This window comes from Mustela putorius, unplaced genomic scaffold (genome assembly GCF_011764305.1).
Source record: "Mustela putorius furo isolate JIRA1106 unplaced genomic scaffold, ASM1176430v1.1 tig00000585_pilon_pilon_pilon, whole genome shotgun sequence".
Classification (NCBI taxonomy): Eukaryota; Metazoa; Chordata; class Mammalia; order Carnivora; family Mustelidae; genus Mustela; species Mustela putorius.
In genome coordinates this window covers 5,764,738-5,780,029 of record NW_025421424.1, presented here as the reverse complement: position 1 = coordinate 5,780,029, position 15,292 = coordinate 5,764,738, and the positions used below count along the sequence as shown (strand labels likewise).

Sequence of the window (15,292 nt, the reverse complement as noted above, 5' to 3'; positions counted from 1 at the left end):
AGACACATGTGTGATATCTAGAGATGAAGCATCGGTTGCATGAAAAACAATGCAGTGGATGAGATTAGTTACAGAAGATCAGTGAAAGCCATAACAAAAGGAAGTATGCAAGGGGCACCTGGGTGTCTCAGAAGAAGCCCCTGCCTTCAGCTCAGCTCATGATCTTCCAGTCCTGGGATCTGGAGCCCCACATCTGGCTTCCAGCCCAGCGGAGAGTCCACTCTCCCTCTGCCTCTGCCACTCCCTTTGCTTGTACTCTCTCTCTCTCTCTCAAATGAATAAATAAAGTCTTTAAGAAAGGAAAGAACGTATTCAAAATGAAGCAGAAACAAAGAATTGAGTGAAAAGTTAGCAAAGCATCAATGAGTTGTAGGACAACACTAAGCCTAATGTATTTGTAATTGGAATCAAAGAAGGAGGAAGTAAAGAAAAAATTATTTGCAGGAAAGATGGTCAGATCCTTTCCGTGTTTGATGAAAGCTAGAAACACCTAACAAGAAAGTCTGTTCATCAAGAGGATGTAATGCACTGATTGTGTAGCATCTAGTGACAGATTCAAAATACATGAAAATTGGATAGAACTGAAAAAGTAAATAGACAAATCCAACTTAGAGTTGGATATTTCAGGATCCCTCAACGATTCATAGAAAAATCAGACTGCAAGTAACTACAGATATGGAGTTTGAACATAACCTAACTGCCATTTTACAGACGCTCTCCCCTGACACAGCAGAATATGCATTCCCTCTGGGGCACACATGAAATACTCACCAAGAATGACCACGTTTGGGCCATAAAACAAGTTTCAATAAATTGAAGAGGATTGAAATCTTCCAAAAATAGTTGTTTTATGAGAGTGGAATTAAGCTAGAAATCAGTAACTGAAAAATATCAGGGAAAACCTCACATATTTGGATTTTAAAAACCGCTCTTCTAAAAACCCATGGGTCAAAGAAGAAAGGAAATTAGAAAGTATACACATATTTTTAAAAGATTTTATTTATGTATTTGACAGAGAGAGAGCACAAGCAGGGGGAGTAGCAGATGGAGAGGAAGAAACGGCTGTTTCTTGCTGAACAGGAAGCCCCATGGGGGTTTCAGCCCTAAGCCCGTGGGATTATGAGCTGAGGGCAGATACTTAACAGACTGAGCCACCCAGTGCCCTGGAAACATTTTTAATAGTTTTTGGTGGGTTTTTTTTGTTGTTGTTGTTTTGGGGGGGGGGTTGCTTTTTTTTTTTTTTTTAGATTTTACTTGTTTATTTATTTGAGAAAGAGAAAGCATGAGAGAGGGGAGGGTCAGAGGGAGAAGCAGACTCCCCACCAAGCTGGGAGTCCGATGCAGGACTCGATCCCAGGACTCCAGGATCATGACCTGAGCCAAATGCAGTTGCCTAACCAACTGAGCCACCAGGTTGCCGCCCTCCTGGAAACGTTTTTAATTAAACAGTAATTAAAGCATAACCTATCTCAGTTTGTGGGATGCAATAAAGTAGTGCTTAGAGAAAATTTAATTAGAAATATATCAGAATAAAGGTGTTTTCAAATGAATGATCAAACTTCTTTCCTAAGAAAATAGAAGACAAACTTTAAAAAAAAAAATGACAAATTAAGCACAAAGCCACATAAGAAAGCAAATAATAAGAGCAAAAAATCAGTAAAATAAAAATAGGAAAATACTAGGGAAAAAACCAATGAAACCAAAAGCTGGTTGTTGAGATCAATAAAATCAATAAACCTCTTGCCAAACTAATATAAGAAAAAGAGAGAAGACATACATTACCAATATCAGGAATGAAAGAGGGGAACCTATAGAACCTGTCGGCATTTGTAAGGGAACACTGAACATTTTTATGCCAGTAAATTCAACTTAGGCAAAATGGGTCAATTCCTTGAAAGACACAAGCTGCCAAAGTATACTAAAAAACCCAGATAAGCTGAATAGACCTCTCTATTCAAGAAACTGAATCTGCCGGGACAAACATTCCTACAAGAGAATTCCTGGCCCAGATGGCTTCGCTGGTAAATTCTCTGAAACACTTAAGGAAAAGGTAACAGCCATTCTATATGTTCTTCCAGAAAATACAAGAGGAAGGAATACTCCCCCAGCCTCATTTGTGAGGCCAGCAATTACCCTGATACGAAAAACAAACAAAGAATTTACAAGAAAACCACAGACCCGTATAGATGCAATCCTGAACTAAATATTAGCAAATTGAATCCAGCAGTGCACAGCACGGGCGATACATCATGACCAAGCAAGAGATATGCTCCCAATGCAGGGCTGATTTGACATTCAAAAGCTAAGCAGTGTTATTCACCATTTTAAAAAGGCAGAAGGAGGGGTGCCTGGCTGGCTCAGTGGGTTAAAGCCTCTGCCTTCGGCTTAGGTCATGATCCCAGGGTCCTGGGATCGAGTCCCGTATCGGGCTCTCTGCTCAGCAGGGAGCCTGCTTCCCTGTCACTCTCTCTGCCTGCCTCTCAGCCTACTTGTGATCTCTGCCTGTCAAATAAATAAATAAAATCTTAAAAAAAAAAAAAAAAAGGCAGAAGGAAAAAAAAGAGATCATTTCAAAACTAGTCAAAAAAGCACTTATGAGAATTGAACATCCGTTCATTACAGAAACCAGCAGCAACTAGTAGTAGTTGATAAAGGGTATCAACGGGGAACCTACAGCTAACATCATTTCATGGTTAGAAAGCAAATACTTGCTCTCGAAGATCAGGACAAAGGCAAGGATGTCCATTGTTATCACTTCTGTGGAACAGGGTACTGGAATTACTAGTGAATACAGTAAGGTAATACAAAGAAATTAAAGGGATCCAAATTGGAAAGGAAGAAGTAAAACTGTCTTTATTCACAAGACTACTTGAGAGTGTCCACAGAAAATCCTAGAGAATATACAAAAAAAAATCTAAAATTAATAAATGAGTTTCACAGAGTCCTGTGACACAATTTTACTTCTATATATTAGCAACAATTTAAAATTGAAAAAATACCATTTTTAATAAAATAAAAATGTGATATATTTAGATAAATTTTACAAAATAATGTTTAAGACCTATGCAAAGCTATAAAATGCAAAACTGATGAGAGAAAATCAAAGAAGAGACTAAATAAATGAATTGGTGGTATTAATAATAAAATAAATGAAGAGATTACCATTCAGGGTTGGAAGATCTTCTTTAAGTCATCAGTTCACCCCAGATCAGTCTATCTTCAGCACAGTCAAACCCAATAAAATTTCCAACAGACCTTTTTTTTGTGGACAGATATTGACAACTTAATATCAAAATTTTTATAGAGATGTAAAGCACCTAGAATATCCCAAAATAACTTTTATCAAGAAAAATAAAGTTGAAGGACTTATCCTACCTGATTTTAGAACTTACTACAAAGTTACATTAATCATGATAGTATGATATTGTCAGGTAGGAATGGACGTATAAATAATAGGATAGAATTTAGTATGAAATAAACCCACGCATGTGGTCGGTTGATTTTTATTTTATTTTTTGAGGGGGGCTGGAATTTTGATCACCTTTTAAAAATGCTTTATCCAATTATAACATACATAGAGAAAAATGCACACAGTCAACTGATTTTTAGCAAAGAAGACAAATCAAGTCAATGAGGAAAAGATAATCTTTCCAGCAGCTGGTGCTGGAATAATTGGATGTCTGTGTGCAAGCAGTTTAACTTCAACTTGCCTGTCACTTCATACGCAGTTATTAACTCCTTGTGAGACTCCGACGTAAAGCCTAAAACTACAGAAGTTCCATAAGAGAATGTAGGAGAAAAATCTTAGTGACTTTGGTTTAGGCAAAGATTTCTTATATAGGACATACAAAGCACAAAGCAAAAAAAAAAATTCATTACTTAGACTTCAAAATGAAAAATTTGTGCTTTTTGAAAGACATAACTAAAGAAAAGCAAGGTGCAGACTGAGAAAAGTAATTGCAAAATATATACCTGATAAAGAACTTGTACCCAGAATACAGAATGGACTCTTGCAGCTTAATAATGAGAAACAAACAAACAAACAAACAAAACATGGACAGAAGATTTGAACAGACACTTCTCCAGAGGGATAAGAAAATGGTCAATAAGCATGGGAAAAGATGTTCAATTATTTAACATTACGGAGATGGAAATCAAAACCACAATGGAGATCTACCACTCCGCACCTATTAGAATGACTAAAATTAGGGTGCCTGCTTGGCTCAGTCAGTTAAGCATCTGCTTTTGGTGCAGGTCATGATCCCAGGGTCCTGGGATCCAGTCCCAGGTTGAGCTCCCTGCTCAGCGGGAAGTGTGCTTCTCCCTCTGTCCTTTCTCCCTGCTCCTGGCTCTCTTTCTTTCTCTCAAATAAATAAAGTCTTAAAAAAATAAATCTAAAAGACCAACCATACCATCACTGGCAATGATAAGGAAGAATTGGAACTCTTATATCCCACTGATAGAAGTGTAAACTGGAACAGACCCTTCGAAAAACATTAGCAGCTTATTTAAAAGGGAGACGTACATGTGCCATATGACTCACCTTTACCCAAGGGAGGCAGGAGCACAGATGCACACAAAGACTTTGATGCAGATGTTCATAGTAGCTTTATTAATAATGGTCCCAAACTGGAAGGAACCCAAATACCCATCAGCTGAGGAACGGATAAACAAATTGTGACCTATTCCTACAATGAAATATTGCTGAACAACGACAAAAAGGACTGAACTGTGACCTACTGATTACACACAACAACATGGATAAATTTCAGAACCATTCATGCTAACGAAAAGAAGCCAGACGCAAAAGTCTACAAACTGAAGGATATCATTCATGTGAAATTTTAGAAATGGTGAAACTATGGTGACAGAACTTTACGCATATATGGTATTTTTCTTTAAGAGGGGGGAGGGGAGTAAATGAATTCTAGGTTCTTTTGCCCACCTGTGTGTGTATCATAACAGAGGGCATACTGCTGTCTTAAAGATTTTTAACATATGCATGAGCAATCAAAAATATTTCATAATCATCCAATGAATGAAGTAGATGATTAAGTTGAATTTTTACTATTTGGGATCAATGAAATGTGACTATAACATGCTGAGAATTTTTGTTCTGGCAACCTCAGATAGACTCTGAGGAAACTTCTAGATAGCTAGATAGTCCTTATAGCTTCATCACTGGAATAAACTTACAACCTCTTGAATTCAGTGCTTTGAAGGATACAAGATACAAGTGTTCTGAGAATTCTCTTTTTTCCCCCTCAAAGATAATTGAGTTTAGTTTCCTTTTTTTTTTTTTTAAGATTTATTTATTTGACAGAGAACACAAGTAGGCAGAGCAGCTGGCAGCTGGAGAGAGAGCACAAGGTGATAGGGAGAGGGCACACAGAGGGGGAGGCAGAGGGAGAAGCAGGCTCCCCACTGAGCAGAGAGCCTGAAACGGGGCTTGATCCCAGGGAATCATAACCCGACCTGAAGGCAGATGCTTAGCCGCCTGAGCCACCCAGGCACCCCTAGTTTTCCTTTTTTTAAACACTTTGTACTTTTGCTGGTAGTAGCCAGTAATAATCTGATTTTATATTCAGATAAAGAACCAAAGTCAGATGTCCAAGGAACCAGCCCAGGGGCTGCCAAGCACTTCTGAACATTGACTCAGGATTGACCAACTGCCCAACAGCTGCCTCAGAAAGAATAAGAAATAATTTTCTAATAAACAGAGCTACTGAAATTGACACGGGCCACCTGGGGATAAGGTGAATTCCCTGAGGTTCGGGTGGTGACTGGACTTCAGTGTCAGAAATGCAGGAGAAGTTACGAGCAGATGCTGATGGAGAGCTCTGTGGGGACGGAGCTGGAGCCTCGCTCCCCAGATGGCTTCCAGCCGGAAGTGTCCTGAGTCTCACGGGAAAGGCTTCTTGCAGCTTTGGTGTCTGTGGGCGTTTGGCTAAAAGCCTTCCGTGGTGTGCCATTTGAATTCAATTTTCAGGACAGCAATCTCCTACCCTGTTGTTAAAGATGTTACAGAGCGTCGCTCTACAGTTCTGAAAGATGCCATCCCGTACGGGTTGAAAACGGTCCCAGAGTTCATCTGCAGTAAAGCAAATGTGCAGATTGCTGTTTGCGCCAAGGCTACCGAATACCTTTTCACGACACACTAAGTTTTCTGGAAAATAACTGAAGAATTGCCCTTATTATTGGTTTAATGGAGGAGATTGTTAGATCTCTAGCGCAGACATGAATCTTGTGGTAAATGCCAAAAGGCAGCGTTCTTTTTCCAGAAGCACTCGTGGCTTCAAATAATATATTCAGTACTTAAAAGAGCTAGCATCTTCTTCCAAATTGCCTGGCAGAAGAGGAGAAAGCCCCAGATGGTCGGGTTTGGCAGTGCCTGGGCCGCTGTGCTCAGGGCACCATCTTTAAAGTAGATGAAGATTTATTTCATAGTCAGGCAAGGAAGGGGAAGCATATTTTAGGATGGAGTATTTAAATGCCTCCCTCCTTAGAAGTTGAGAGAGCATGAACACAGGTTCTTTGCACTAAATTAATCCCTATTGTAGTCCTTCTACTAATTTGTTCAGCAAATATTTAGCAAGCACCGCAGAGTATTGTCCTATGGGAGACGGTGCGAGAGGCACAGACGCGAGCCGGATACCAGCCTTAGCCTGAAGTAACTCGATGCAGACAAGATAGAGAAGGAAGCAGCTCCAGGAGTGTGTCTGAAGCATGCCAGTTGAATGGGTCAGTGGAGGTCAAAGGAAGGAAAGAATATTGCTTTTGAGTTATTTAAGGAAGGAGTGGTTTCTGTGGGCCATGCAAGCAGCCCCAAGGAAGGGGACAAGTATATCCTATTTGGCAGAAATGTCAAGGAGAATGAGAGGCAATTACTTTGGTGATTAGGACCTTGCTGTTGACCTTCAAGGGTAAGACTTTGAGGAGAGCGTGTTATCAGAAGCCAGATTGTAGAGAGCTACGGGGCAGGTTATTTGGGGAAATGGAGAATTGGTCACTCATTGAAGATGTCTGCTAGTCAAGGGGGTAAGTACAACACAGTCAATGAGATTTTATTCCTCAGAAAAATAAATTGCTATTTTGAGAGCAGAGTCTGCCGGGTCATTGAAGGGAGAGGTTAAGTATGTTTGAAAGGGAATGATTGCATTGCAAGATCCTGGGGAGAAAAATGTTAATAAAGGAAAGAACCACAGGATAATTGATAGTATTTTTGATAGGGAAATGAACTGCTATAACCTGTAGTTTTGCATTTTATGTAAAGAGATAACATTAAGAAATATCTGTAACATTAAGAAATTATCTATTCAGAAACTGAAATATCATTAGTGATTAGTAATTCAAGTAAGAAGTTGGGCAGGAAGAAAAATTAAAAGTAGTTCCATATTTAGAGCCTTGTTCTTTAAAGAACATTAATGATTTATACCCTCTGGTAGTCATTTAATGGGGTTATTCCTTATCTTCCAATGGAATACCAAGAAATGCACACTGAAGAGAGTGGTTTTCCTGGACCTCCCCTCTGCCTCTTATATCCGTCAGACTTATTTCCCCGCACGCACTAGAGCTTGTCATGCTAACTACCATTTCACATCACTGGTTGGTGAGCCAGGTTGGGAAGGAGAGGCAAGTAGCCTCCATGCTGGGTAAGATTTACTATCCCCATGAAGCTTGCTTTACCACAGGATAGTTTTCCAAGAGCTCTGTCACTGAGGAGGAAGCAAGTTTAATCCCCACCATGACCTCCACTGTGGAAGATTTCAGGGGGTTGGGCAAGACACTGGGAGAATATTTGCAGGCATGTGTTGCGTGTGCTCACTCAACCTGAATGGTAACCTGTCATACTACCTCCTCACTGTTCGCCATCCGTACTCGCATCTCTGGCTCCTTCAGAAGTCAATGTGTCACTCGAAGGCATTTTTTTCCCTGAAGGACCTCACGGTATTTTACCCTTGTCCTCCTCAGACACAGGTGTGTTTGCAGTGGTGAATAGCCATTCCTTGTCTCTGCTCGGGAAGCTGACGATCAGCGCGGCCTTTAACGTGGTGTACATCTACACCTCTGAGCTGTACCCCACGGTCATCAGGTGCGCCTCACACACCCTGCATGTTTTGCGGTAGACGCTAGCCACAGCGGAGGTATGGTTCTCGTTCCACCGAGACCATAGTTAGGGTGGGCCAGCAACAGTTCAGCAGGCTGACCTAAGCCCAGAAACTGCCTGTGTGGACCGCACTCGGCCCACTTGGCTGAGGAAAACGTAGCTATATTTTGAGCTAAATTTCCTCATGTAAATTGTGAGAGAAGTCCTCTACACTAAACACGTCCCATCACCCAAAGACTGCTTGGATGCCATCTTGATTTCAGCGGACTGGATTTATTCAGTCACCCATCCTGTGTCAGGCACCTGTCAGGCAAGGGGACTTGGTCCCTGTTGTCACAGAACCTACATCTTCACCCAAAATATACACATTGTTAAAAAGGTAATTCCACTTAGAAGTGAAGATGAGGTTTCCATACTAGTTGATAAATGTGGTTTCTAATGAGTAGGACACGCTCCTATCAAAGGGAACATACTCTGTCTGAAGTTTCCCCTCATAAAATAAGTCTGAAAACCAAATGTGGAGGGCAGGGATGTGGCTCAGTCTTCTTAGAACTGCCTTTGTGGGCCAGGCAGGGCTTTCCTAGCTTAGCACTTCCCCAGGCTTTTCAGAGATCATTCCAGATGTTTCCCTCATCCCCGCAAACTTAATGATTCTTTCTGCCTATTAATTTTAAATCCCGCCCCCCCAGTTTTTCCCAGGCTGTCTGTGATGGGCCAGTCATTTCCTAGTTATTCCTCTGACCTGTTTTCTTTGGCTACCAGCTGTGATGCTAGGATGACCATTTTGTCCAAACTGGGACACTTTTGAGAGCAATTAGGCTGGGGCGAAAGGGTGATGTCTGGCCACCCCGCCTGTAACCACTCTCACTCCCGCTCCCTCCCATCACTTGCATGGCTGTACTCCTCACAAAGGTAATGCTCCTGGTTTCCTGAGAATATGTGCTCAATTCCTATTCATATGCCTGACCCTTGAATCGTCAATTAGTTGAATTTAAATAAATGGGCAGACTTCTCAGATCATAAAACTCTGGCTCTCCATGGGTATATCAATTCATAGGAAACCTCACACACAAAAACCCATTAAGAACATTGGACAAGAAATATTCACATGGTCATTTCTGCACCGTCCTCTGTGATAACTGCACTGTCCAGTGTGGTAGTTACTAGGCTCGTGTGGCTATTTAAATTTAATGAAGTAAATGAAAAACCCAGTTCCTTGTTCCCACTAGCCGTATTTCCAGCGCTCTTAGCGGCAGGTGTCTAGCAGCTTTCATATTGGACAGTGTGGTTACAGAACATTTCCAGCATCTCAGAATGTTTCACTGCTCTAAAGGAGACCATGCTGCTTCCACCTTGGGATTTATTATTAATGGCCCATTACAGGGTCTTTACATTCCCCCGCGCCCCAGAACTTACTGATTTTCCACTTTTTTTATGCCTTTCAGGAACGTTGGGCTTGGAACTTGTTCTATGTTCTCCCGAGTTGGTGGGATTATTGCTCCCTTCATCCCCTCACTGGTTGGTTTGTACCTCCTGGTTTTGTTTTTCTGGATTCTCTGCTTTGGAATTACTTGTGCCTTTGCTTACAACATGGTAACAAACATTTGCCACTGAAGATCAGCCTGCTCCGAGTGGGAAGCTTGTCTCTTTTAGATTACGTATCACTCAGGAAACAGGGGCTCTGACCCAGGATGCTCTCACCCTTGAGACTCTGAGTGTCTGCTTCTCTGCATTCATTGGAGAGTTAGCTAAGACCAGCATGCCCCTTCCTGTCTCCATTCATAAGTCAGTCAGTGAATATTTGTGAAGCTTCTGCACTGTGCTGGGCTCTGTGCCGAGCGCTTCAACATCTGTCGCAAGCTTCACAAGAACCATGTGAGGCAGGGATAGTTATTATCCTCTATTAAAGAGGAGAAATTCAGCAGAAACAGGCTATATAACTTGCCCAAAGTCATACCATTTAGACAAGAAAATTAGAAGAGAAACATGCCTAGTCGTGGGTCTATTAAGAGCTTTTTAGCATTTTCTAAATTTCATAGTCTAGAGAAAGAGGGTAGACTTAACAGCTGCCCTGAAAATCCTTCCGGTCTTGAAATGTTCTGGTTCTGTGATGGATTAATCCACAGAGCCCCTGCGCATGTCTCTGCTGTGGCCCTCCCAGCTGGTACTCAACAAAGGGTGACTGGATGTGCTTTGTAGACAGCTGTTGTCCCCACCTCCTAGCCACGCCAGCAGGCCAGGTCCAAGGAACCAGGGGGTTCCTGCAGGACCAGCCAAGAGAGTCCTTGGCTTCACGCAGCATGGCAGTCAAGTGAGCTGGCCGGAGGTGAAACAGTTCATTGAAGATCCAGAGAGACCAGATACAGACGGAGTGACTGGAGGAGTCTCGTCTTTGTCCAGGGACCTGGGAGTGGTCTGGTGTACGTGTCCTCTCAGGCATCCAGGCATCCAGGAACCGGTTAGAACAAAGACAAGGGCACCGGTGTTATTCCTTGGAGCCAAGGGGTCTTGGCATGGAGATGTCTAGAATGTCTCCAGTGGTCTGGAATGTGCATACAATAGCTTCACCTGGTTGTTCTCCCTGGGTCCTTCCTGAGATGTTATCTGCTCTAGAGAAATCATTAAGTCTTGGCCCCTGCAAAAAGGACCTATGTGATTTGCATTATAAGCCTGTGTGAAGTCAAGTGGGGGTGCAGGTCTGAGCACCCGGAGAAGCAGGAAAAGCAGCAAAGGGAAAACTAGCTTTTTCTCTCACAGCATCTCTTTGGTTTCCTGGTCTCCCTAGTATAGGAGGGTGTCTCTGAAATCCCACCGTGACCTTTTCGTTCTCTTTCTTTCTTCCTTTCAATCTTTCTGGTCTTTCTGTCTTTCTATCTTTGACTTGCAGTACACTTCCTTTTCATGAGTATCTCTTTACATGTCTCCTGCTTAATTTCACACGGTCAGACCCTTCCTCTAATATAGATTTGTTCCATTCTGTAAAGTGTGTGGGACATTAGGGGTTTATCTCTAAAGATCTCTGGACTCTGTCTGGCTCTCCTAGAACATTAGACTACCTAGCCCTGGGTCTCTGTTCCTGCTCAGTTGAGAAGAGGTGAGAGCGTTGTGTCCCCCATGACTCAGCAGCACACCCACAGCGTTGGGCCTGTGTGTGCATGTGGGATCCAGAAGTGAGATTCTGCCAGGCTACCTCCATCCCCTACCCTGCCTTGTCCATCATCTCTTTACTTCTGAAAAATCAGGCAGAGGATATCCTAACTAGGATATGACCTGGATAGTGGTCCTATCCACAAAATTTGGAAGCCCAAATAAGATAAAGCTAAACAACTCCTAATAAGAACTCAAGAATGTTAATGAGCTCAGAAAGGACCCCAGAGCCACCCGCCCGTAGCTGGAGAGCAGCACACAGTTTTCTGTGCTGTTACCTTTGAACCTGTTTGTGTTTCTAGAAACTCTGTACATTTTCCTTAGAATGTCTGTTGGATCTCTGAAGCAAAGCTGTTATCTCCCTGTCCGGTTCGGGTAGTTTCCAAACTGCATGGATGTGCCAGGATTCTTTAGGGTTTTCTTTTTCTTTTCAGGGCGTTCGTACCTTTAACCCTTGTCCTCCCAGGTGTGTTGCTGACGTGGGAGAGCGGGGTCCTTGTCTCGCGGAGCTGAAGAATGAATCTTGTGGACAGAGGAGAGAGGAAAGGGATATATTTTTTATTAACCAGGGATACAGGAGAAAAAAAAAGCTCTCAGGAGGGAGCTGCCCCTGAGAGCTTTTAGGGTAGGTCTTTTATTGACCGCTAACCAGGGAACTTAAATCTTTTTAATTTCTCCACTGAGAGCACCTTTGTGTAAGGATCAGCGATAACATCTTTAACAGCTTACTTTTTTTTTTTTTTTAAAGGGTCTGGTTATTCTCTGTTAGATCCCACGTGACTGCCATAAAAAAGACCCCCTCCGGGGACACCTAGGGCAAGGCAATCTGGTGTTTTCCCTTATCTCTGGTTTCCTCACCCCTCCCCATTTTGGGGATTGCTATGAACCTGATCCCAGAGCCCCCTCCCTACCTCTCCCTATGAGTCCCTCCTGTCCCTTACTCAGTGCTTAGTGAATCAGCGAGCTTGGTGGGTGGGGAGATGGTTTGGCTGATACGAGGGTGGAGAACTTTCAAGTTTATGGTGATCACGTCTTTGGGGTACCTCCCAAGCAAAGCGTATGTGGAGACCCCTGTGTTCTAAGGGAGTTGCCTGCAGTGAAAGCAGTACTCACCCCCCACTTCCATTCTGAGCCGCATACCTCTGAGGCCTTTCTGTGTACTCACCCCCACGTCTCCGTGCCCAAGCAACCACTCCATGATTTTCCAGGGCAACTCTCCATGGGGGAAGAAGTGGCTTCTAGTGTATTCTAGTGGGAAGGCATGACCTGGATAGTAAGCATGGCCAGGCCCCGGGCACAGACTGCTGATGTCACGTGCTGGGGACTGGATACCGAGTTTTCATGTTTTTGTTCTACCCCCTGCCCCCACAGAGATATGTGCAGTGGTCTTTACCCTTCATTATCTTTGGAGCCACCGGCCTGACTTCGGGCCTCCTGAGTTTATTATTGCCAGAAACCCTTAACAGCCCATTGCTGGAGACATTTTCTGACCTTCAGGCGTATTCATATCGGAGACTGGGGGAGGAAGCGTTGTCCTTACAGACCTTGGATCCCCCACAGGTATGGTGTGGTTTTCTTAATCATTCACAAGTATCACTTGGGAGGATGACAATTTGGGGGGGCGGGAGGAGAGAATGTTCTGGTTACATTTAATAGAACCAAGCAAAGCTGTTGGAAAACAAAGGTGTGGGGTTAATAGCAGCTGGTTTTTTAGAGAAGTGAAGATGGCCGGTGAGTCATTCACTTTCGTAGAACACTTTAGGGTAAAATCTTAGGGGAGAAGATGTCCTAAAGATTCATTTGTCGGTTGAGTGCTAGTTAATCATTTTCATTTTAGAAATGTCATGGTGTCATGTGACCATTCTGGTTCTTTCCCGTGTCAGTCTGAGGACAAGGACGACACTGTAGGCAGTGAGAGTGAGGAAGAGGAAGAGTTCTTCGATGCGGACGAAGAAACCCAGATGATTAAGTGAAGTGGCCCCGGATCCCGCGTCCCAAGCAGACGATGTCCTCGCCTCTAGCGAAGGCAGGCGTTCCCGGGAAGCGTCGAGCGTCGTGGAGTACAGGCTTGCACACACGGAAGATCCTCAGCGCGGCTCGCTTTTTTCAGGCACAGAGGATGATGGAGAAGAGATTTCATGAGCGAGGACATCACTGTACTGAGCGAGTCGTTGTTCATTAGTCGGCAGTTCAGGTTCATTTCTGAACCATGACTTCTGGCCAGAGAGCTCCAATCCACATGCCAGGGTGGAAAGCTAATTTGTTTCTGGAAGTCTGATCGCGTTGCTTATCCTCGATCATGCCTAAAGGCAGACGTGTAAAATTCCTTCTGCCCTCTTAGTAGCATCCTTAAGATTTCATCCTAATACCATATTCGACATCTACCCCTTATCATTTGTGCCTCGCCAGGAATCTCTCGAGGCCGACTGGTGTTCACATTCCAGTTTCATGCCAGAGGAAAAGCACAGAGAGGACATTGTGTGTGGCCCAAGGCCTCCAGCTTTCCCCTAACTGATGAGAGCTGGGTCCACCCCTTGCTTCCCCGGGCTCAGGGTTGGCTTGAGTTCCCTGTGTCTTGAGCCCCACAGACCGTCCCCTGAAAAAGCCAACTGTACTGAAGCAATTTTTCTTAGAGCCAGAGGTATGGCTGCAGCTCCCAGTCCACTCCCTTTGACTGTGTCACTTCCTCAGTTCTGACTTGGGCACAACTCGAGAAACCGGTCCATCTCAGATTCCAGTACCAGCAATCACTTCAGAACTGTGCTCACTAAGGGATGAAGCTTCATGAAGGTGGAGGGCAGCCGCAGAGTGACAGACATGTCAAGCCCTTGAAAAGGGGCAGCTTTTATAAGGAAGAAAAGAAAATGATCTGTCATGGGTTTTCGTTCTGTTTTCCACATTGTGCAATGAGGCACTTAGGCGACCGTTAAGAATTTGAACACTTCTAATCCCAGGTCAGTCCCTGCCTCTGTAGTCAGAGTGGAAAGCAAGTAATTTCATAGGAAGTGTGGTTTTTTTTCATGAAGTACTGCCAACTTTCAAATAAGTCTGTCACACATAGTTTTCTAAAATCATATGCTGAAAGGACCTGTTTCCCTCGAAACTTGAATGCTATCTCAAGTAGGAGTATTAACCTGGAGTCAACAAGTTGGTGCAATAGGCCTTTAGGCCACTTTCCCAACCAGGAACTTTACTGTGGCTTCAGAATTTCCCATTTTACTAACTCTCGGAGAAAGAAGTTGCACTGGAGGTAAAGAGAAGACGTCATGGGGCCTGCTTCTGGAAGTCTCGGAGGCATCCCCCCCAGCTGGCTCTGACACTTCCCCAGCTGCTTCCACATTAACCTCTTGGTTTACACTCTCAGTCTGTACCTTGGTATTGGTTAAAGTATTTTTATGTCCTTGATGTCTTTGATGCTATTTTGAGCTCTTCATACATAGGGGCCATCTCTGCTGCTGTTTGTTTCTCTCTGCTGTGTCCAGAAGACGGGGGGTCTAGGCACAGTAAGGACCTAATAAATATTGCTGTTTCTGACCACGAAAACTGTGGATGTGAATGATACTTGCAATATCATTTTTATAAATCCCAGGCAAATATGACTCCCACCCCCAAACTGTGGAATCCTGCTTGTCTATCTCTGGCCGATGGAGACCCTGCCCACCACCAGGAGAGGAAGAAAGGACACGTAGAAGATCTTCTTAGTGGCTGGGTGTTAAAAATAAAACAATGAACTAACATATGTGTGCTCTTTGGTCAATCAGAGCGTTCTTTGCATTATGAAGATAATGGGTCCCATTAGAGAAAATTTGGAAACTGGAATTTAAAAAAACCATAGGCCCAACACCCAGAGGCAACCAGTGTTATGGCTTTGTTCTAATTGAAGACCAATTGGGAAACCATCTCTCTGCTGGCAGCGGGATTCCCTCTGCTTCCGGCTAAATAAGCGAGGATTCCGTTAGTTCTATCCCTGGGTCTCCTGCTTTCCCCGCTGTGCACTGGAAAAAGGGAGGGCGGATACATATGTCGCTTCAAAAGGCC

General features: G+C 43.5%; 1 protein-coding gene across 3 annotated transcripts in view; it reads left to right on the top strand.

The window, feature by feature from the left end:
- Positions 1 to 14,991, top strand: part of SLC22A15 (solute carrier family 22 member 15) — a 79,522-nt gene extending 64,531 nt beyond the window's left edge. For 2 of the 3 annotated variants that reach the window (XM_004771087.3, XM_004771085.3), the window contains 4 exons: positions 7,972 to 8,092; positions 9,553 to 9,625; positions 12,626 to 12,814; positions 13,138 to 14,991. In XM_004771087.3, the coding sequence (XP_004771144.1) occupies positions 7,972 to 8,092; positions 9,553 to 9,625; positions 12,626 to 12,814; positions 13,138 to 13,227 (473 nt within the window). In that variant the 3' untranslated portion in view covers positions 13,228 to 14,991. Of the gene's footprint in view, positions 1 to 7,971; positions 8,093 to 9,552; positions 9,630 to 12,625; positions 12,815 to 13,137 lie in introns of all 3 variants that reach the window. The other variant, XR_006607271.1, reaches the window with a different exon arrangement.
- The last annotated feature ends 301 nt before the right edge of the window (positions 14,992 to 15,292 follow it).